Source organism: Jaculus jaculus, chromosome 7 (assembly GCF_020740685.1).
Source record: "Jaculus jaculus isolate mJacJac1 chromosome 7, mJacJac1.mat.Y.cur, whole genome shotgun sequence".
Classification (NCBI taxonomy): Eukaryota; Metazoa; Chordata; class Mammalia; order Rodentia; family Dipodidae; genus Jaculus; species Jaculus jaculus.
The window spans coordinates 127544609-127567281 of NC_059108.1; the positions used below are offsets into that span (position 1 = coordinate 127544609).

General features: G+C 43.2%; 1 protein-coding gene and 1 pseudogene across 3 annotated transcripts in view; both read left to right on the plus strand.

Moving 5' to 3' along the window:
- Positions 1-1376: 1376 nt before the first annotated feature.
- Trip11 (thyroid hormone receptor interactor 11) overlaps positions 1377-22673 on the plus strand; it is a 97134-nt gene continuing 75837 nt past the window's right edge. For 2 of the 3 annotated variants that reach the window (XM_045154811.1, XM_045154813.1), the window contains exons 1-3: positions 1377-1566; positions 7099-7160; positions 22553-22663. In XM_045154811.1, the coding sequence (XP_045010746.1) occupies positions 1428-1566; positions 7099-7160; positions 22553-22663 (312 nt within the window). In that variant the 5' untranslated portion in view covers positions 1377-1427. The remainder of the gene's footprint in view (positions 1567-7098; positions 7161-22552; positions 22664-22673) is intronic. The other variant, XM_045154812.1, reaches the window with a different exon arrangement.
- LOC123462181 lies at positions 7373-8765 on the plus strand (annotated as a pseudogene).

A 22673-nucleotide genomic window follows, 5' to 3' on the forward strand; every position in this document is an offset into this window, starting at 1 on the left:
AAAGGCATACGTCATCACGCCTGGCCCCTGTCCAATCTTCTTCAAAACAAAATTACGGTGGTTTTTCTGGCCAGGTGCTGGGTTTTTGCCATCCTGGATGTGAGTGCTTGAAACTCAAATGACCTTTATCCAGAAGGGACACATTGGAGTGTTAAGCAGTGTGTGTGTGTGTGTGTGTGTGTGTGTGTGACTGAGTACAGTGGGAAAGGTGGACCCATCTGCTCAGGGCCACCACTATCACAAGAATGCTTACATTTGTAGTTAACTCTATTCAGTCGCCCTGGTGGTCTCCAACTAAATTATTCTGGGAAAACGATTGCTTTTTACATCCGCATGGAAGACAGCTTCATGAATTGAGCACACCGTTTATAAAGGAAGGTAGAGTTCCAGTTGTGACCTGGAAAGCCCTACCCGAGGAAACTTCCAAGACAGAAGCTAATAATGGAAAGTGTGCTTCCTGCCTGGCCTGCTTGGCAGCTCTGTGGCTTCAGTTGCTACTGCGGCGCCTGGCACAGACCACAGCCCTTCGGAGAGGACGCGGGATCCCCAGTGTAACGTGGCCGGGCGCGGTCACGCGGGAGGCAGAGCTAGGAAGGTCGCCGCAAGTTCGAGGTCGGCCTGGGGACTCCACAGTGAATTCCAGGTCAGGCTTGGCTTAGCGGTTGAGGCGTTTGCCTGCAAAGTCAAAGGACCCAGGTTCAATTCCCCAGGACCCACATTATAGGCAGCTGCACAAGGGGGTGCACGCATCTGGAGTTCGTTGACGGTGGCTGGAGGCCCTGGGGCGCCCGTTTTCTCTCTCTTTCTCAGTCAAATAAATATATAAATAAAACCCTAAAAGAGAGGGAGGCGGGGTGCACGGTAAACGTCACCGGCCAGCGCCCCCCTTCTCCTTCCCTCCCCCCGGCCAACGCCGGCGGGTTACGTGGACGCCGGGGACCTGCCCGGCCCGCCCGCGGTCCTCCGCGATCCCACAGTCCTCCGCGCGCGCGGCCTCCCCGGGCCCTTCTGCGCCGCCGCGGCGCGTCTCTATGGTCCGCCGCCGCTTTCCCAGCGGTGTCATGGCGCGGGGCGTCGAGTTGGCAGGACTAGCCCACGGGACTGAGCAAAGTCACGGAAGCTGAGAACGAAGCGGCCCGGCAGGACGGCGGGGGGGGGGGGGGGGCCGAGGGAATGAGCAGAGGCCTCCGCGGGGGTGACTGTGTCCGCCGCGGCGAGCCCCTGGAAAGTCCCCGAGCCGGGCCTCCGCCGTCCGCGGCCGAGGGCGAGCGCGGATGGGAGCCCCGCGTCCTTCGGCGTGATCCCGAGCGCCGCCGCCGCCCCCGCCGCCCGCTGCGACGCCCGCCCGCAGCCCCCCCGGCCTCCCCTAGGCCGCTCGGCGCACGCTGTTCTCGGAGGGGACGAGGTCGCCGTCGGAGTCCGCAGCGATGTCGTCCTGGCTGGGGGGCCTCGGCTCCGGCTTGGGCCACTCTCTGGGTCAAGTCGGGGGCAGCCTGGCCTCCCTCACCGGCCAGATTTCAAACTTTACCAAGGACATGTTGATGGAGGGCGCCGAGGAGGTGGAAGGTAACAGCTGGAGCGAGGGGCCTCACGCAGCCCTCTCTCCTTCTCCCTTTGCATCCTTCTCAACTCAGTTTCCAGGAGGAGTCGGGTTCTCCTTCCCTCTGAACGCTCTGGGTATCCCGCACTGAAGCGGCTGCCGCGTTGACTAGAGTCTTATTTGTTTATTTGGGCTGTTTTCATGCCCATCACTTTAACTTTGCCCCTAGTTTTGGGGTGGGGACGGATCTGATTTTGATAATGTTCCTTTATTTTGGCAGCTAGACAAATCACGACAGTTACTTTATCTTCTAATACTTCGTACCAGTTGGAATAAGTCGTTACTAAAACATTTGGTGACTTTTGTCCTGTCTTGAGCGTGTTGTTAGTGAACACGGCTGTGTTTTTCTGTTTTGAGTACACGTTGCAGCTGAAAATGTGGTTTTGTGTGCTCATTTCTTCCTTCTTCCTTATCCTTGGAATAGCCCTAGCAAGCAACCTTCACTCAGTTTTGAAGTCATCATCTTAGTTTTTTGTTGTTGTTGTTGTGTTTTCGATTTTTCGAGGTAGGATCTCACTCTAGCTCAGGCTGACCTGGAATTCAGTGTGGAGACTCAGGGTGGCCTCGAACTCATGGCGAGTCCTTCTAACCTCTGCCTCCCGAGTGCTGGGATTAAAGGTGTGCGCCACCATGCCCAGCCTTCATCTTGTTTTCTTAGTAGTTACCTAGAGTTACATTGTAATCAATGGGCATGTTAATTACTATTTTGATATGTTGACATTTCTTTCAGTAGGTAAGGTTTGGATCAAAAATGTTTTATTAAAGTTTCATTCAAGGTCTGCTATGCAGTTTAGGCTGGCTAGGAACTGACAGTTCTTCCCCCTCAGCCTCCCAGTACTGGGATTGTAGGGATGTACCACAACACCCTGGCAATTTTATTTATTAATTTACAAATTAATGAATTAGCGTTCTGTTTTAATTTGGGTGAAGGACTTGCTGATTGAACTCCGGTATAAATATCCTTTTCCACCAAACTACATACCCCTAATTATTATGTTTTTAATCATAGTTTAATAGCCTGTGTATTTATTTGGTTGAAATAGAGCTTTAAATTAAAAAAAAAAAAACAACAAAAAAAAACTAAAGCCAGGTGTGGTGGTGCACACCTTTAATCCTAGCACTTGAAAGGCAGAGCTAGGAGAATCTCTTTGAGTTGAAGGCCACCCTGAAACTACTGAATGAATTCCAGATCAACCTGGGCTAAAGCAAACCCTACCCCCAAAAAACCCAAAAAAGAAAAAAAAAGTTGGGCATGGTGGTACACGCCTTTAATCCCAGCACTTGGGAGGCAGAGGTAGGAGGATCACCTTTGAGGCTACAGAGTGAATTCTAAGTCAGCCTGGGCTAGAGTAAGACCCTACCTCGAAAAACCAAAAAAAAAAAAAAAAAAAAAAAAAAAAAAGTGCTTAGAGTCTATGGCCTTACTACCTTGAAACACCCAATCTTATCTGATCTTGGAAGCTAAGCAGTGTCTGGCCTCCTTAGTACTTGGGTGGGATAAAAATGCTTGTACTTAAAATTTCTATGTGGTGCCTATTTAAAAGGAAGGAAGACTAAGTAGCTATGCAAATCCCATTTTACTGCTTGGAGTTCCTTAAGGTGCATGAGTTGGGACAGGTTTGGGAAGGAAAATAAAAGACCCCCATGTGCCCAGTAAAGAATCATGGGACATTGGTGGCAGTCAAGAACAGAAAAGGGCTAATAGCTATGGGAAAGACCAGATTCTTTAAGGAATTTGCATTTTAACTTCTTTTTAAATTTGTTTTTATTTATTTATTAGAGATAGACAGAGGGAGAGAGAATGAGAATGGGTGCACCAGGGCCTCTAGCCACTGCAAATGAACTACAGATGCATGTGTCACCATGTGCATCTGGCTTGCTTGGGACCTGGAGAATTGAACCTGAGTCTTTAGGCTTCGTGGGCAAGCGCTTTAACTGCTAAGACATCTCTCCAGCCCACGACTAGATTCTTAATGTATCCCAGAGAAGGGAAAGCAGTTAGCAGTTCCTTTGACCTTCATGTCTATAGGTGTAAGATAGAGTTCATTTTGTTCTCTCCCCCATGGATGTCCCTTTAATTTCTTTCTTTTTTTCTTTGACACATAGTCTGGTTGAATAGCCCAGGCTGGCCTGGCTTTTGTTCTGTAGTCCTTGTTGGCCTTAAAGTCACAGTATTCTTGCTTTAGCCTCCTATCTACACAATTTTCTGAACTAGAAATCTTTGTCACATTTCTTCTGTGTCTTTCTCTTTTATCTACTTCATATTGGTTTTGAAACACCAAATTTTGTGTGTCTGGCTTTACATGGGTACTGGGGATTTGAACCCAAGTCACCAGGCTTTGCAAGTAAACACTTAACTACTGAGCCATCTCTGCAGCTTGTCCAAATTTTGTTCATCCTGTGTCAGAATTGTCATTTTCTTTTTTTTTTTAATTTAATTTTTATTTTGCCAGCGGAGAGAGAAGATAGAGAGAATGGGTGCACCAGGGCTACCAGCTGCTGCAAACAAATTCCAGGTGCATACGCCACTTTGTGCATCTGGCTTTTACATAGGCCCTGGGGAATTGAACTGGGGTAGTTAGGCTTTGCAGACAACAGCCTTAACCACTGAGCCATCTCTTCAGCCCAGGGTTGTCCATTTCTTGTATTGCTTCTCTTCCTTTAGTTCAGAACCTCAGGTACTCTCCCAGTTTGCAAGCAAGTACCTTTAACCACCGAGCAACCTCCTCAGGCCAGTCTATTCCATTTTATTGTTGCATTGCCAGTTAATTTTCTAAAACCAAATTTGCTTAAAGATTTCCTGATTTACAAAACAAATAAGCAAAAAAAAAAAAAAAACTTTTAGTTTAGGGAGGACAAGGACCTAGTTCCTCTGGGTACAAACTGTCTTTTCCAGTTGCCATGTTTACTACTGCATTCACATATACATTACAGCCTGCTTCTGGAGCTTCTGCCACATAGGACTCAACTTCAAGCCTTTCCTTCTCTTCTTCCCTCACCCTCCTCTGTCTGGAAGATAGTCTTTCTATATATCCCTGAACACAGGCAGGGACTTTAGTGACCGTTCTGCCTCACACAGTGAGCTCACACTGATTGCTGGTGGTCAGTGTTCTAGTAGAACTTTGTGCCTCACTCTCTGAGAGCACTTTCCATGTTGAGTGATAATTTATCTTTTCTTTGATGCATAGGGAGTGGGCTGTTTTTTGTTCTCCTTCTTATGTTACCAATATATGATATCTTCCTTGATAGGTTCATACTAGAAGTTCAATAAAAATTGTGTGAGTGATCAGAAATCTGTTAAGTTGCTTAATGCATTTTTTAAATTAAAAAAATTTATTTATTTATTAGAGAACGACAGAGAGAGAGAGAGAGAAGAGAATGGGTGTGCCAGGGCCTCTAGTCACTGCAAACGAATTCCAGATGAGTGGCGCCCCCTTGTGCATCTGGCTAATGTGGGTCCTGGGGAATTGAGCCTCGAACCGGGGTCCTTAGGCTTCACAGGCAAGTGCTTAACTGCTAAGCCATCTCTCCAGTTCACTTAATGCTCTTTTTTGAGGCAGAGTCGTACTCTACCCCAGGCTGACCTTGGAATGCTGGCTTCAAACTCACAGCAGTCTCATACCTCAGTCTCCCAGTGCTGGAATTAAAGGCCACTAGGGCACATTTGATATAAATTATGCTTGTGTTAATTTAAATAATTATTCTCATATTTTTGAGCTTTGTGTATAAATCATTATTTGATAGTGTTGAGTGTGTAAGATAGAAGTAACCCAGCTATAAACCTCAGTTGAATCATTTTATTTAAGTTGCAGTATAAACCATAAAAGAAATTTATAAAAACTCCAAATTTTCTACAACTAAATTATAAATCAAATGAGAAATTTATATTTTATACAACAAAAATTTTTAAAATTTATGTGTGTGTTTGTATGTGTATGTATGTTTGTATGTGTAAGAGTGTCAGGGCCTCTTGCTGCTGCAGACAAACATCAAATGATTGTGCCACTTTTTGTCTTTGGTTTATTTGGGTGGCTTGGGAATTGAATCTGAATCAGCAGGCTTTGCAAACAAAGGCCTTTAACTGCTGAGCCATCTTCCCATCCCTCATGCAGCAGTTTTTTGGGGCGGGATGTAAGTTCTTGATTTTGCCCAGGCTGACTTGGAATTCACTATGTAGTCTTAGGCTGGCCTTGACCTTAACAGCAATCCTCCTACCTTGGCCTCGCAAGTGCTGGGATTAAAGGCATGTGCCACCATGCCTGGCTCATGCAACAAAATAAATAATAGTAATTGTATACACACACACACACACACACACACACACATATATGTATATACACATATACATATATAATTATTATTATTTTCAAGGTAGGGTCTCGCTCTCAACAAAATTATTATTATTATTATTTTTTAGCATTTTCCAAGACTATAAAAAAAATCCCATGGTAATTCCCTCCCTCCCTCCCCCCACACATACTTTCCCCTTTGAAATTCCATTCTCCATCATATTACCTTCCCATCTCAATCATTGTACTTACATATATACAATATCAACCTATTAAGTACCTTCCTCCCTTCCTTTCTCTTCTCTTTATGTCTCCTTTTTTACTTTACTGGCCTCTGCTACTAAGTATTTTCATTCTCACGCAGAAGCCCAATTACCTGTAGCTAGGATCCACATATGAGAGAGAACATGTGGCGCTTGGCTTTCTGGGCCTGGGTTACCTCACTTAGTATAATCCTTTAACAAAATTATTTTTTTAAGATTTATTTTTATTTATTTATTAGAGACAGAGAGAAGGAAAGAGAGAGAATGGGCACAGCAGGGCCTCCAGCCACTGCAAATGAACTCCAGACGCATGTACCATCATGTGCATCTGGCTTACATGGGACCTGGAGAGTTGAACCTGGGTCCTTAGGCTTCGCAGGCATTCTCCTTAATCACTAAGCCATCTCTCCAGCCCAACAAAATTATTTTTGATTTTTATTTATTTGCAAAGAGAGAGAGAGAGGATGATGACTATATGGGCACCACACTGTGCATCTGGTTTTACATGAGTGCTGGGGAATCAAACCCTGGTCGTTAGGCCCTGCAGGCAAGTGCCTTAACTGCTGAGCCATTTCTCCAGACCATCATGTAGCAAAATTTTAACAAATGCTTCCAAGGGTAAATAAAGACCTTCTAAGATACAGGAGCTGAGCAAGAAAAGTGACCTGTATGACAGTGGAGAACACTAGTGGCAGTGGACAGTTGTAATCAAACTCAAGTGAGATTTGTCTTCTGACTCTGCTTTCATGTCAGCCCATTGTACTGTTTAAACCCAACACATTTCCTCTTACATGCCTGTTCAGGGCTGGAGGTAGCTCAGTGGTGGAGCACTTGACCAATGCACAAGATCCTGGGTTCAATTCCCTAGTCAGCAGTAACAGCAGTGACTATTTATTACTTCATATGATATGGATCAAATACTCAATATATGCTGTTTCTTTTGTAGCAGATTTGCCTAATTCTGGGAGAAAGGAAATTGAAGCTATTCATGCAATCTTAAGATCAGAGGTAAGGAAAACTAAAAACTACTATCAAACTTTAATTTTTCTCTTTTAAAATCATGAGAGTTAAAAAAATAAAATCGGCTCGGCGTGGTGGAGGCGGCGGCAGCAGTGCTCCTGCCCCTCTGCCACCTGCCCCGCAGCCTCTTCCCCGGTTGGCAGGGAGGGGGCAGTAGTTGTAGACGCCCGCCCCTGCTCAGAGAAGGTGAAGGAGGGTAAGATACTGGACAAAAGTAGATGCCTACCTCATGGTACAGTCTTCCTTTGGGAAAAGTTCATGCTGAAAAATTGAAGCAACTAGTGGGTGAATATGATCAAGTTTCTCTACCAAGCCTTCAGTCTGATAAAGAAAAACCCTTTTTGTCACCCTAATGAAGCATTCAAACAAGTCCTGTTACTTTCTTCAAGATGAACTTGAAAATTACATTAAAGCACAGAAAGCCAGAGGCCTACAGCCAGAGACTTCTTTCAGAAGGATGAGAGAGGACCATTTAAGAAATGGTAGGAACAGAGAAGAGGCTGATTCCAGACCCAGGTATAGAATGTTTGACCCAGGATTTTCATCTGGAACCATCCAAACCTATCCAAGATCATGCAGTATTTCACAAACCGTAGAGAACCGGTTCCCAGCTCATGACAGCAAGCTGTCACTAGACTCTCTGGGTTACTGTCAGTTTAGCAGGGAGTATTTCTCAGAAAAAACAGTGCCCTTGAACTTTAGTCAGCAAGAATACAGTTGTGGCTCATACAGCGTAGAGTTTGGAGTTCACAAACACCTCTGCTCAGGTTACAGCGCCGGAGACTCTCATGCCAGTCATAAACATATGCATTCAAAAAGGAAAAGGCGCCTAGAGGAAGACAAAGAACTGAGAAAGAGCGGCCCAAGCATGAGAGAAAAAGAAGTTCTGAGGAAGTGGATTTAAGCAAACAAAAGAGCATCCAAAGAAAGAAACCGAAGGGAGAAACAGAAACTGAACCAGTCAGTACAAAAAAGCTTAAGACTCGAAAAGAGAGAAAAAGCCGAGATGAAGCCTCTAAGAGAGGACTGCAAACGTAGAAAGGAGAAGAAGGAACAGGGTGAAGAAAGGATGGAGGAAGAAACGCTTTGGGACCAGTCTATCCTTGGATTTTGAAACCCTTCAATTGGTTCTTCTGGGATTAAATTGAAAAATATTTGAGGAGCTTGGTTTCATGACTCATGCCACATATCCTATGTCAAGAGGTACTTTAATTTCTGACAGTGAGCACAAAGTATTTAGTTTGCTTGTTTTCCAATATTTCTAAAAGCATCATTACATCTTTCTTACATATAATTTCCCTTTATGAGAGTGGTGCTGCTTTTTGTTAAATTGCTGTGATGGAATTATTTTCCCTTGGGAGACCATTTATTTTAAATTGGAGGATTATTAACACTTTGTAGAATCTGTGTTTTGGTTGGGTTTGTTTTAGTTTTGTGTCAGGTATTTTTATGCTCACTGGTTTTCTATGAAGCAATTTAGACTTCCTTTGTTAGATCTAACTTGCAGTGTTGGAGAGTGAAATACATTATAATAAGCTTATCTTACATACAGTTCCAAAAGTTTCAGCATCTTCACACAAATTCAGTTTCTAATCTGGGAATTTTTATAATAAAGTTCTAATTTCTGAAAAAAAAATCATGAGAGTTATTGAAACTTTCAATCTTTTAAAATGTACTCCCAGTCATTTTTTTGAGTCTTTAAGAACCTTCTGTAAGTGAAGAATGTATCTACATGTTATCACAGTTTGTTCTTTTCTATTCTCACCTCCTTTTCTACATAATACAAATAAGAAAATAACGAAATGTAGAAATGTAGTAATTGACCTGACACTTTGTGCTTTTCCATTATCAACATTATCTAGTAATTCACTATACACCTATTTTTGTTTTTTCAGTGTAGGCTCTTCTATGTAGCCAGGCTGCCTTCCTAGTGACTCTCCTGCTTGAGTGCCTTAGTGCTGGAAATACAGGCCTGGGCCACCACATCTAGCTAGTAGTATATTTAAGTATGACAGAAAAATGGAATTCTGTTCTGGTTTCTTTTTCTCTTTCTCTCTTTCCCTTTTTTTTTTTTTTTGAGGTTCTAGTCTAGACTGACCTGGAATTCACTTACTCACTTTGTAGTCCCAGGTGGGCCTGGAACTCACAGCGATCTTCCTACCTCTGCCTCCCAGAGTGCTGGTATTAAAGGTGTGCACCACCACACCTGAAAGAATTCTGTTTTGGAAATTTTTAACAATAGTAATATTTGGCAAAGAACTTAAGAATGTACATCCTCAGCTACACAGTGAATCTGAGTCCAGCCTGAACTATGTGAGACCTTTATCTAAAAATAAATAAATAAAAGATTATAAGAATAACAAGTAAATTTTTATTTCACTTTGAGTCAGTGTCTAGTTGTGACTAATTCTGGATATTATGCTTAATAGGGATAAGGAAAGCTTGGAAAAGTTCAAAGGAAAAGGATTTCACAGTGGGAGCAGTTGTAAAGGTCTGAGGAAGCTCAACAGTTTAGCCTTGGAATAAGAGCAGTGAGAGAACACTTAGTATCGCCGTAAAGATATTCTTAGCAGACTGTGGTAAGCATGTTTTCCTCTCTCCTGAGTCTGTGAGCAGAGAGCAGTGAATTTAGATAATAAGAAAATGTTTACTGACAAGCCTTGAACTCTGGTCTTGAATATGAAAGTACAGTTCTGGAATTTGAAAGTAGGTGGACTTAATAGATAGCTATTATGTTAGCATGTTGCCTGTGGAAGACAGCAGTTTAGTGACACCTAGTGATGCTGGAGATGAAGTTCAGTCTGTGTAAGACGGGGAGAAAATCCGTGAGGAGGCACTCACCCATATAGAAAAATTAAATAGCAGGGGTGTTTGGGGTGGCATCAACTTAGGTGAATTTGTCTGTACATATTTTGGGTGGGGGTGGAAGGGTAAGTATGATTAACCTTCTCGAATAATGTGTGTCTTGTGTTGAATCTGAGAAAGGAGATAGAACTCTTTTGTGTTGATCTCAATTTTTTTTTTATTTTTTATTTTTCAAGGTTGGTTCTCACTCTAGCCCAGGCTGACCTGGAATTCACTGTGGAGACTCAGGGTGGCCTTGAACTCACAGCATTCCTCCTGCCTCTGCCTCCCAAAGGCGTGTGCCACCACGCCCGGCTCCAAATAGATTTTTAAAAATTAATTAATTTATTTGATTATTTGAGAGAAAGAGGCAGAGAGAGTCTAAGAGAGAGAATGGGTGCGCCAGGTCCTCCAGCCACTGCAAACAAACTCCAGATGGCATGCACCCCTTTGTGCATCTGGCTTACGTGGGTCCTGGAGAATTGAACTGGGATCCTTTGGCTTTGCAGGCAAACACCTTAAGTGCTAAGCCATCTCTCCGGTCCCCAAATCGATTTTTTTTTTTTTTTTGAGGTAGGGTCCCACGCTAGTCCAGGCTAACCTGGAATTCACTATGTAGTCTCAGGGTGGCCTTGAACTCATGGTGATCCTCCTACCTCTGCTTCCTGAGTACTGGGATTAAAGGTGTGCACCACCATGCCCAGCTCTACTTCTGCTTTTTGACTTCTTTAAAACTGATACTTTTGACAATTTTGACAGCTCTGTAATTACAAAGTATCTTTTTTAAAAAACTGATTTATTGTGTGTATATACATGTGTGCAAACATAAAATGTGTGGAGGTCAGATCAGAGGACAACCCCAAGTATGGGTCCTCACCTTCCACCTGTCATGAGGAAGGCAGGGTTGCTTGTGTAGAGCTGTGTACACCAGAAGAGCTAGCTTGAAAACTCATGAGGTTCTCCTGTCTCCCCCTCCCTCCTTTCTGTAGGAGGGCTGGGATTATAGACCCGCTCTACTGTCTGACTTTACCTGGGTTCTGGGATCTGAACTCCATTTGTCGTATTTTCATGCGTGCACTTTACCCACTGAACTACCATCTCCCTAGCTCCACAAAGCACTTTTGTTTAGATTTGTAAATAGCAGTTAGAATGACTCATTAAAGTTCTATATCATCTGTCTTCTTCCAAACCGTATATTCAACCACCTTCAACATGTGTCCACATATGAGCCATAGCAAATACTTGTTAGTGTAGAAGTGTGTGTAATGAAAGAATACTGTCCTACTCCCTTAGCAAAACAGGTTCTTGGTTCAGGGCCTTGCCAAAATATTGAGGAATAAAATACTTCGCTGTTAAGAAACTATTTCATGGGGCAACCATATTTCCTTTTTGTCCTTAAAAACATATTGACAACTGGAGGTGGCGGCTCATGCCTTTAATCCCGGCATTTGGGAGGCTGATGCAGGAGGATAACCATGAGTTCAAAGCTAGCCCAAGTTACATCTGTTTCTGGTGGGAAACCTAGGTCCTTGGCAGTGGCCTGTAATGTTTTGGAGGCATGAGGGACCTATCTGGCCAACAATTCACTGGAAGGTATTTCATCCCTGGCAATGAAAATTTTCTAGTAGCAGTCTATGGCTTCTGGATGCACCATTGTCCAAAAAAGTAGGTTTCCATATGACTTTTTCATACCCTCTTAGATTAAAAATTTATTTTTTTTACTTTATTTTATTTATTTATTTGAAAGAGAGAGAGAGAGAAGCAGAGAGAGGGAGCGAGAGAATGGGCGTGCAGGGCCTCTAGCCACTGCAAATGAACTCCAGATGCATGTGCCGCCTTATGTATCTGGCTTGTGTGAGTCCTGGGGAATCCAACCAAGGTCTTTTGGCTTTGCAGGCAAATGCTTAACCGCTAAGTCATCTCTCCAGCCCTTAATTTTGTTTTTAAATTATTGACAGCTTCCATAATTATAGACAATAAACCATGATGATTCCCTCCCCCCTCACGTTCCCCTTCACAACGCCACTCTCCCCTCCCCTTCCCTTCCTGTACTCAGTCTCTTCCCCTGACCTCACTTAGGCCTTTCGACCCCGAATTATCTGTTCTACTTACACACACACACATATATAATACCATCCCTTAAGTCCTCCCCTCTCCTCCCTCCCTTACAGCCTCTTTCTAGCTTATTGGCCTCTGCTACCAAGTTTTATTCCAACTCAATTGTGAAATATTCTCATCTGTCAGTTTTCCTTATCAAAGAGTGAAAAATTCTCAGTGCTGCAAACGAACTCTAGAAGCATCTGCTCCCTTGTGCATCTGGCTGACATTGGTCCTGGGGTATTGAACCTTGGTCCTTTGGCTTTGCAGGCAAGTGCCTTAACCTCTGAGCTATCCTTCTAGCCCCTATTTATTTATTTATTTATTTATTTATTTATTTATTTATTTTTGTTTTTCGAGGTAGGGTTTCACTGTTGTCTGGGCTGACCTGGAATTCACTCTGTATTCTCAGGGTGGCCTCGAACTCACGGCAATATTCTTACCTCTGGCCTCCCAAGTGCTGGGATTAAAGGCATGCACCACCATGCCCAACTTATTATTTTTTTATTTTTTCAGAAAAATATTTTATTTATTTATTTGACAGAGAAGGAGGAACAGAGAGAGAGAATGGGCACACCAGGGCTTCCAACCACTGCAAATGAACTCCAGACGCCTGCACCCCCTTATGCATCTGGCTTATGTGGATCCTGGAGAATCCATCTGGGTCCTTTGGCTTTGTAGGCAAACACCTTAACCGCTAAACCATCCCTCCAGCCCTATTTATTTATTTTTAAGCAGAGAGAGAGGGGGGGGGGAATGGGCATGCTAGGGCCTCCAGCTACTGCAAATGAACTCCAGATGCATGTGCCAATCTGTGTATCCGGCTTTATGTGGGTACTGGGGAATGGACCTTGGGTTGTTAGGCTTTGTAGGCAAGCACCTTAAGTAGTAAAACATCTCTCTAGACCTCTCTGTTTTTTGGTTCATTTTTTATTTATTTATTTGAGAGCGACAGACATAGAGAGAAAGACACATAGAGGGAAAGAGAGAGAATGGGCGCGCCAGGGCTTCCAGCCTCTGCAAACGAACTCCAGACGCGTGCGCCCCCTTGTGCATCTGGCTAACGTGGGACCTGGGGAACCGAGCCTCGAACCGGGGTCCTTAGGCTTCACAGGCAAGCGCTTAACCGCTAAGTCATCTCTCCAGCCCCCTCTCTGTTTTTTTTTTTATTTTTTTTAAAAAATTTTTTTTTAAAATTTATTTATTTATTTATTTATTTGAGAGCAACAGACACAGAGAGAAAGACAGATAGAGGGAGAGAGAGAATGGGTGCGCCAGGGCTTCCAGCCTCTGCAAACGAACTCCAGACGCGTGCGCCCCCTTGTGCATCTGGCTAACGTGGGACCTGGGGAACCGAGCCTCGAACCGGGGTCCTTAGGCTTCACAGGCAAGCGCTTAACCGCTAAGCCATCTCTCCAGCCCCCCTCTCTGTTTTTTGAAGGACCTCCAACAAAAAATAAACATCATAAATTTCCATTCTTGCAAATGCTTTGGCCAGTTGTGGTGTTGCATGCCTTTAATCCCAGAATGTAGAGGTGGGAGGATCGCTGTGCGTTCAAGGCCAACTTGATACTATAGTGAATTCCAGGTCAGCCTGGGCTAGAGCAAGACCCTACCTTGACCAAAGAAAAAAAGACATGCTTTGAAAAGAAAGAAACTAGAGTTAGTTTCTGTGGACTCTGATGGCGTATGCAGGATAGAGCAGGATCCAGTCTTAAAGGTCAGGAGTGTCTCCTGAGCTCCCACGGCACCTATGTAGCGCTGCTTTATAAAGGGGCTGCAGCTAGAATGAAGGCCTCTGGGAAGCTTCTTTTCTCGTTTATATTCGTCATTGCTTTTTCTTTTCAGACTTGTTATCTCTGCTCTATATTCCATACATAGAAAATATTTCTGAGCTTGATATCACATTTGAATAGGGGTCAGATTGAGGCAGGGAAATCACAAGTTGGTAGCTATATAACAAGCTTGAGGCCAGCCTGAGCAAATACCCTGTTGCAGTCATGTTCGCATTGCTGGCAAATCACCTGACCAAGAGAAGTTGTTGGAAAAAGGGTTTATTTTGACTTATAGGCTCAAGGGGAAGCTCCATGATGGCAGAAGAAAACGATAGCATGAGCAGAGGGTGGACATCACCTCCTGGGCAACATCAGGAAGTCAATAGCAATAGGAGAGTGCCAAACATTGGCAAGGAGAAGCTGACTGTAACACCCACAAGCCCACCTCCAATAACACACTGACTCTAGGAAGCATTAATTCCCAAACCTTCATCAGCTGGGAACTTAGCATTCAGAACACTTAAGTTTATGGGGGATACCTGAATCAAACCACCACATTCTGCCCCTGGCCCCCATAAACTAATAACCATCTATGATGTAAAATGCAGTGCATTAGTCCAACTTTAAAGTCCCCATAGTTTTATTAATTCCAGTGATGTTCAAATATCCCCATACTCCAAGATCTTTTACTGAGCCATAATGCCAAAGTAAATAAATAAACCAAAACCATAATGCCACAGAATAAACACTCACACTGCAAAAGATGGCATTGGGCAAAGCAAAGAAATATTCAACTAATACAAGATTTAAACTGGACAAACATCAAATTCTGTAGATCCAAATCCAACAACTAACCAGTGTCAAGTCTCCCAAGTCTGATAATTCTAACTAGCAACAAGTCTCTGGAGTTCCTATTCTGCCCAGCTAGGCTACTCACAGTCCTGGAAAAGTTCACCTGGGGCTACTAGCTCTTCTTAGCAGTCATCTGTGGTCCCAGCATCTCCACTGCAACCCACAGGCCATCCTTATGGCTCCATTGAGTCTCCATGCAGGCAGTCCAGCAAACCTGCTGCACACTGCCTATGGCCATTTCCAAAACACAACACTGTTGCAAATTCAATGACCCTCTCTTTCCTGCATTTTCTATACTCCGTGATAATAGGTGGGGTACCGATTTGTTAATCCAGGGGGTCGGGGGATAAAGCAGTATTTGAAGAATAGGACACTCCTTCAGCATTCAGGCCCCTGCAAAACAGTTTGCATTCTTCCTCTTGTCCCAATGCAAATCAGCTGACCCATTCTCAGTGGTTATAATTTCATACAATTGCAGCTAAACAGGCAGAAGTTTCAGTCCATATCCCTCACACACACCAACCAGTTTATTTCTGTGTAATGCAGCCCTGTACAAATCTCAGGACAAATTCTCATAACAGCAAGCCTCTCATGCAAGCTGTTTCTAGCCCTGTCCAGGCATAGCTCTTTCTCATCCTAAGCCAAGCCTCATAGTCTTCAGTTCTTACTCCATTCAGGTCTTTCAACTCTGACCAGAATAGTCCATCAAGTTGTACTTACAACCCTGCAAAGCATCTCTTAGGTCAAGATTTCAAATCCTTTCATATTCCTCTTAAAAATCAGCTCCAGGGCTGGAGAGATGGCTTAGCGGTTAAGCGCTTGCCTGTGAAGCCTAAGGACCCTGATTTGAGGCTCGATTCCCCAGGACCCACGTTAGCCAGATACACAAGGGGGTGCACACATCTGGAGTTCCTTTGCAGTGGCTGGAGGCCCTGGTGTGCCTATTCTCTCTCTCTCTCTGCCTCTTTCTCTGTCACTTTCAAATAAATGAATAAAAATGAACAAAAAAATTAAAAAAAAAATCAGCTCCATAAGCTGCGTATGGTGGCACACGCTTTTAATCCTAGCACTTGGGAGGCAGAGGTAGGAAGATAGCTATGAGTTCAAGGCCACCCTGAGACTACATAGTGAATTCCAGGTCAGCCTGAGCTAGAGTGAAACCCTGCCTCAAAAACAAACAAAAACAAAACAAAAAGCTCCAAATGGCCAAAAGCCACACAGGCGGTTGTCTAGCAGCCAATGATACCACTCATCGGTACCAACTTTAATGTTGCAGTCAGATTCGCATTGCTGCCAGAATATACTAGACCAAGAGCAGCTTGTGGGAAGAAGGGTTTATTTTGGTTTACAGACTCAAGGGGACACTCCATGATAGCAGAGGAAAATGATGGCATGAGTAGAGGGTGGATATCACCTCCTGGGCATCATCAGGTGGACAAGAGCAACAGGAGATTGTGTCATACACTGGCAAGGGGAAATTGGCTGTAACACCCATAAGCCCAACCCCAACAATACACTGCCTCCAGGAGGTGTTAATTCCCAAATCTCCGTCAGCTGCTAACAGAATTCAGAACACCTAAGTTTATGGGGACACCTGACTCAAACCGCCATACATCCCCAACTCTCCAAAAGAAGAAAAGGAAATATGGCACGTGATGACTTGATGTGTTGCAGCTACACTGCATACGTATATCCTCTGTTTTCTCAACCTTTCTGGCTGATACAGCTAGGGAGATGAAGGCACATAGACAGCTGTCTAGTTAGTACTCAGAGTTATACAACCATAGGGGTTTATATGTGAAAAGTCTAAATAGAACCCTTACATTGTGCGGTAGATTGTGTTGTGTGGTATTAATAGTGTTCTTCATATTAACAGTACACAGGAAATATGCCCAAGTGGCCAACAGAATAAAAAATTGTTGGGTGGCAGGCCCAGAAAGCCAAGTGCCACATGTTCTCCCTCATATGTGGATCCTAGCTACAGATGAGTGGGCTTCTGCGTGAGAAGGAAAATACTTAGTAGCAGAGGCCAGTAAGTTAAAAAAGAGATATAAAGGGAAGAGAAAGGAAGGGAGGAGGGTACTTAATAGGTTGGTATTGTATATATGTAAGTACAGTGATTGAGATGGGGAGGTAATATGATGGAGAATGGAATGTCAAAGGGGAAAGTGTGGGGGGGGAGGGAGGGTATTACCATGGGATTTTTTTTTATAATCATGGAAAATGTTAATAAAAATTAAATTAAAAAAAATTGTTGGGTGGCCATCTTAAGTAATATTTCTTACAAGTGACCAGTCTTTATGAGATTTCTGGGTTCAGAGCCCCCAACTATGACTTGTTGATGTAATGGCTCATTTTATTTATTTATTTATTTATATTTATTTTTTAAAAGATATTTATTTTTAAAAAGATATTTTTATTTATTTGACAGAGGAAGAGGAAGAGAGAGGGAGAGAGAATGGGTACACCGGGACCTCCAGACACATGCACCCCCTTATGCATCTGGTTAACATGGGTCCTGGGGAATTGAACCTGGGTCCTTTGGCTTTGCAGGCAAACACCTTAACTGCTAAGCCATTCGTCCAGCCCTCGTTTTATTTTATTGAGTGTTTTCTTCTGAGGACTCAGGCAATCTCTATGGATTACAATTTTCATTTCATGTCTCTTGATGTCAGAAATTATAAGTTTTTTTAAGATTGATTTTATTTTATTTATTTATGTGAGAGAGAGAATGGGCACGCCAGGGATTCTACCCACTGCAAGTGAACTCCAGATGCATGCACCACCTTGTGCATCTGGCTTACGTGGGACCTGGGGAATCAAACCTGGATCCTTAGGCTTCACAGGCAAGTGTGCTAAGCCATCTCTCATTTAAGAAGACAATGTGACCATTTCTAAAGGGGTTGAAATCTTTGTCTTCTAGCAGGAACTTTCTTTAAAATGTATCTTTTTACATGAAATTTCACTGATTATTTTTAGCTCTTAAAATATTTTTTACTAAAAAAAGCCATCCGGACAGGAAAATGCTTAAAACGTATTTTTAAAAATATCTTTATTTATATTTGAGAGAGAAAGAGGGAGAGAGACAGAGAGGGAAGCAGATAGAAAGAGAGTGAGCGTGCCAGGGCCTTCAGCCACTGCAAATGAACTCCAGAAGCATGTGCCACCTTGTGCATTTGCCTTACATGGGTCCTGGGGAGTCAAACCTGGATCCTTCAGCTTTGCAGGCTAGTGCCTTACCTACTAAGCCATCCCTGCAGCCCTAAAAAGTTCTTATTTATTTATTTATTTTTGGTTTTTCGAGGTAGGGTCTCACTCTAGACCAGGCTGACCTGGAATTCACTCTGTAGTCTCAGGGCGGCCTCGAACTCATGTACCTCTGCCTCCCAGGTGCTGGGATTAAAGGCGTGTATCACCACGCCTGGCTTCCAGTCCATTTTTTAAAAAACTTTTTTTTTTTTTTTTTTTTTTTTCCCCCCCGAGGTAAGGTTTCACTCTAGCTCAGGTTGACCTGGAATTTACTATGTAATCTCAGGGTGGCCTCGAACTCACGGCGATCCTCTTACCTCTGCCTCCTGAGTGCTGCGATTAAAGGTATGTACCACCACGCCCGGCTAAAACCTTTCTTTTATAGATAACTTCCATAATTATAGATAGTAAACCATGATAATTCCCTCTCCAATACCACTTTCCCCTGACAAATTCACCATCATATCCCCTCCCCATCCCCTCTTAATTAGTATTTTGATGTCATCCTTTTCCTCTTGTTATGAAGATCTTGTGTAGATAATTCCAGGCACTGCAAACTCATGGATATCTAGGCCATTTTGTGTCTGGAAGATTACATTTTTTAAAAAAAAATTTTGTTCACTTATTTATTTATTTGAGAGCGACAGACAGAGAGAGAAAGACAGATACAGAGAGAGAGAGAGAATGGGTGTGCCAGGGCTTCCAGCCACTGCAAACAAACTCCAGATGCGTGCGCCCCCTTGTGCATCTGGCTAACGTGGGTCCTGGAGAATCGAGCCTCAAACCGGGGTCCTTAGGCTTCACAGGCAAGCGCTTAACCACTAAGCCATCTCTCCAGCCCAAGATTACATTTTTAAAAATATAGTTTGCTTATTTATTTGAGAGAAAGGGTGCGGGCAGGAAGGGAGGGAGAATGGGCATGTCAGGACCTCCAGTTATTGCAAACAAACTCCAGATGCCTCCCCACCCCCTGCCTCTTGTTTGCTTATGTGGGTCCTGGAGAATTGAACCGGGATGCTTTGTAGGCAAACACCTTAACCCTAAGCTGTCTCTCCAGCCCTGGAAGATTACATTTTAACCAGTTCTATCCGTCCTTTGGCTCTTATATTCTTTACTGTTTTATTTATTTATTTATTTATATTTGAGAGGAAAAAGAGGTAGTGAGAAAGAGAATGGGCATGCCAGGGCCTCCAGCCACTGTAAGTGAACTCTAGACGCATGTGCTACCTTGTGCATTTGGTTTATATGGGTCCTGGGGAATCAAACCTGGGTCCTTTGGCTTTGCAGGCAACCACCTTAACTGCTTAGCCAGCCCTTCAGCCCAGCTCTTACATTCTTTGCGCCACCTCTTCCACAATGGAACCTGAGCCTAGGAAGGTGTGATAAGAGATATTTCAATGTTTAACTCTCAAGTCATTGTAATTTCTTTTCAGCACTATGGTGACTTTTGAGTTATTCTAGTGGTCACTGTCATCTGAAAAGAGAAACTTCTCAAACCAAAAGTGAGAGTACTGTTAATATATGGGTATAAACATTAAGAAAAGTGCTTACACGGCAGTTTGGTGGGCATAATATATGCATTTAGCCAAGACAGCAGCAGTTGCTACTCCTTTAGGGCTCATGACCTCTCCCAGCATTGGCCCTTTTTTTTGGTTTTTCAAGATAGGGTCTCACTCTAGCCAAGGCTGACCTGGGATTCACTATGGAGTCTCAGGGTGGCCTCGAACTCACGGCGATCCTCCTACTTCGGCCTCCCGAGTATTCAGATTAAAGGTGTGCACCACCACGCCCGGCCCAACATTGGCTTTTGACTAGGTTTTTAGTACCAGGCATGTATTCCCTTTAGTGGAGTGAACCTCCAGTCCAGTTAGAGTGGTTGGTTTCCTCCATAAAAGACATGCTACTATTATACCAGTTGGAACATTTGGCCTGTCTGGCCAATCTTAAGGCTTGCTTCACTGCTGTTTCCTACTGTTGATGACTTCTGTCTCCTATAGGGCTGCATGCAGCATAGCTTTTTCCTGCTGTCTGTCAGCTGGTCCCCAGGGAGGAGGTTTTCAGCTCAGTTCCAGCTTGATTTCTCAGTGACCTGCAGCCCAAGCATGTGAAGTCTTCAGCAATATGGTCTTACCATCTAGTTCTGGTGGGAAACCAAGAGCCTTGGCAATGGCCTGTAATATTTCAGGGCCATCAGGGACTTCCCTGCCAACAACTCACTGGAAGGTATCCCATCTCTGGCACTGAAATTTTTCTATTAACAATCTGTGACCTCTGGGTGTGGGGACTGGGGAATTGAACTCGGGTAGTTAGGCTCTGCGGGCAAACACCTTTTAACTGTTGAGCCATCTCTCCAGTCCTCATTCTTGTATTTTTTTTTAAATTTATTTATTTATTTTTGTCAAGGTAGGGTCTCATACTAGTCCAGGATGACCTAGAAGTCACCCTGTAGTCTCAGGCTGGCCTTTCACTCACAGTGATTCCCCTACCTCTGCCTACTGAGTGCTGGGATTAAAGGTGTACACCACCACACCTTGCTTTCATTCTTTTATTGAAAACATTATTTTTGCATTTTTGAGAGAGAGAAGCAAAGACAGACAGAGAGAGAGTGAGAGAGAGAGAGAGAGAGTGTGTGTGTGTGTGTGTGTGTATGGGCACTCCAGGGCTTCCTGCCACTGCAAATGAACTCCCAACACATGCACCACTTTGTGCATTTGGCTTTATGTGGTTACTGAGGCACTGAATCCAGGCCATCAAGGCTTTGCAAGCAAGTGCCTTTAACTGCATAGCCATCTCTCCAGCACTCGGTGGTCATTCTTAAATTGTGTTTGTATATGTAGTTACAGGTTTAGTAGATTATCTATACTCATCTGTGAATGCTATTTTGTAAAAAATTTTAGGGTCTATCTTTCTTGTTTCATTGCACTCTTCTTTTCTGAGTAGCATTCTTGGTTTAGTCATTTCATAGTGTACTTGTTAACCAGTGCTTAGTTCAAAGGAACAAAACAAATTACAGGTAATGAAAGGTAAAGATAGTTTAAGTACTTAAAATTTTAGTTGTTTTTTCATTTTTCACAGCATTGTACAAAAGACCATAATGTCTAGCATCATTTTGTATATTTCTGGCCTCCCAGGCAAATGTTCTGCCACTCAGCCATATCCTTGAGATCTATCTTTGTGTATTTCTAACCTTAATTTTTCAAACTAATTACTAATTACTAGGAGATTTTCTTTTTCTTTGTTTTTGTTTATTTTTGAGGCAGGGTAGCCTGGTATTCTGTATGTAGTCCGGGCTGACCTTGAACTCAGGTAATACTGCCTCAACCTCCCAGGTGCTGCAATTTCAGACATGTACCACCACCATCTAGTAGTAGTTTTCAATGAGGATTTTCAGACATGCTCCAGCGAACCTGGAGGACGACACTCCATTGATGAGAGGCTTTAATCTCTTACCTTTACTCCAACCAGAAATCTTTAAAGAATTTTCTATTTTTGAAGTGCTACTGTTTGGGAGAATCAGAAGTCCAAAGTTTTAATCCCTTCATTCTCTTGCCAGATATGTGTTGCTAGATACTAAGTATGCAAAGATGGGAGGGCATTGATCAGTGGCTTTTTCTCTGAAAACCAAAGAAACAAAATGTTGTCCCTTCCTTAATGTTTAATGCATTTATAATTTTTTTTTTAAATTTTTTATTTATTTGAGAGCGACAGACACAGAGAGAAAGACAGAGAGAGGGAGAAAGAGAGAATGGGCGCACCAGGGCTTCCAGCCTCTGCAAACGAACTCCAGATGCGTGCGCCCCCTTGTGCATCTGGCTAACGTGGGACCTGGGGAACCGAGCCTCGAACCGGGGTCCTTAGGCTTCACAGGCAAGCGCTTAACCGCTAAGCCATCTCTCCAGCCCGCATTTATAATTTTAATTTGGAAGTATACTTTAATTTTTTTTTTTTTTTTTTTTTTTTTTAGTTTTTTTGAGGTAGGGTTTCACACCAGTTCAGGGTAGCCTCGAACTCATGGTGATCCTCCTACCTCTGCCTCCTGAGTGCTGGGATTAAAGGCATGTGCCACCACGCATAGCATGAAAGTGTATTTTAATATTTTAAGGTCAGAATTCTGTCAGACTTTTTACATGCTTATATATGTCTATATATTTACTTTTGGTTGTTCGAGTTAGGGTCTTGCTTTTGCCCAGGCTGACCTAGAATGACTGTAATCTCAGAGTAGCCTCGAATTTACAGAGATTCTCCTACCTCTGCCTCCTGAGTGCTGGGATTAAAGGTGTGTACCACTATGCCCGGCTTACTGGTTTTATTGAGGCATTGTCTTACTTAAGTTCAGGCTGACCTGGAACTCACTGTGTTGCTCAGGCTGGCCTTGAACTCAGTGATCTTCCTGTCTTAGCCTCCCAAGTCCTAGGATTATAGATATGACCTACCATGCTTGGCTCAGACTTTATATATTTTTCATAGTTTTTTTTTTTTGTGTATGTGTGTGTGTAAAGTAGTATTACTAACAGGCTTGACCTTAATTCTTTGTGTTAAAAGTACTGTTTTCTTTAATTTTAGAATGAAAGACTTAAAAAACTTTGCACTGATCTAGAAGAAAAGCATGAAGCATCAGAACTGCAAATAAAGCAGCAATCTACAAGTTATCGAAATCAGCTACATCAGAAAGAGGTAAAAGGTC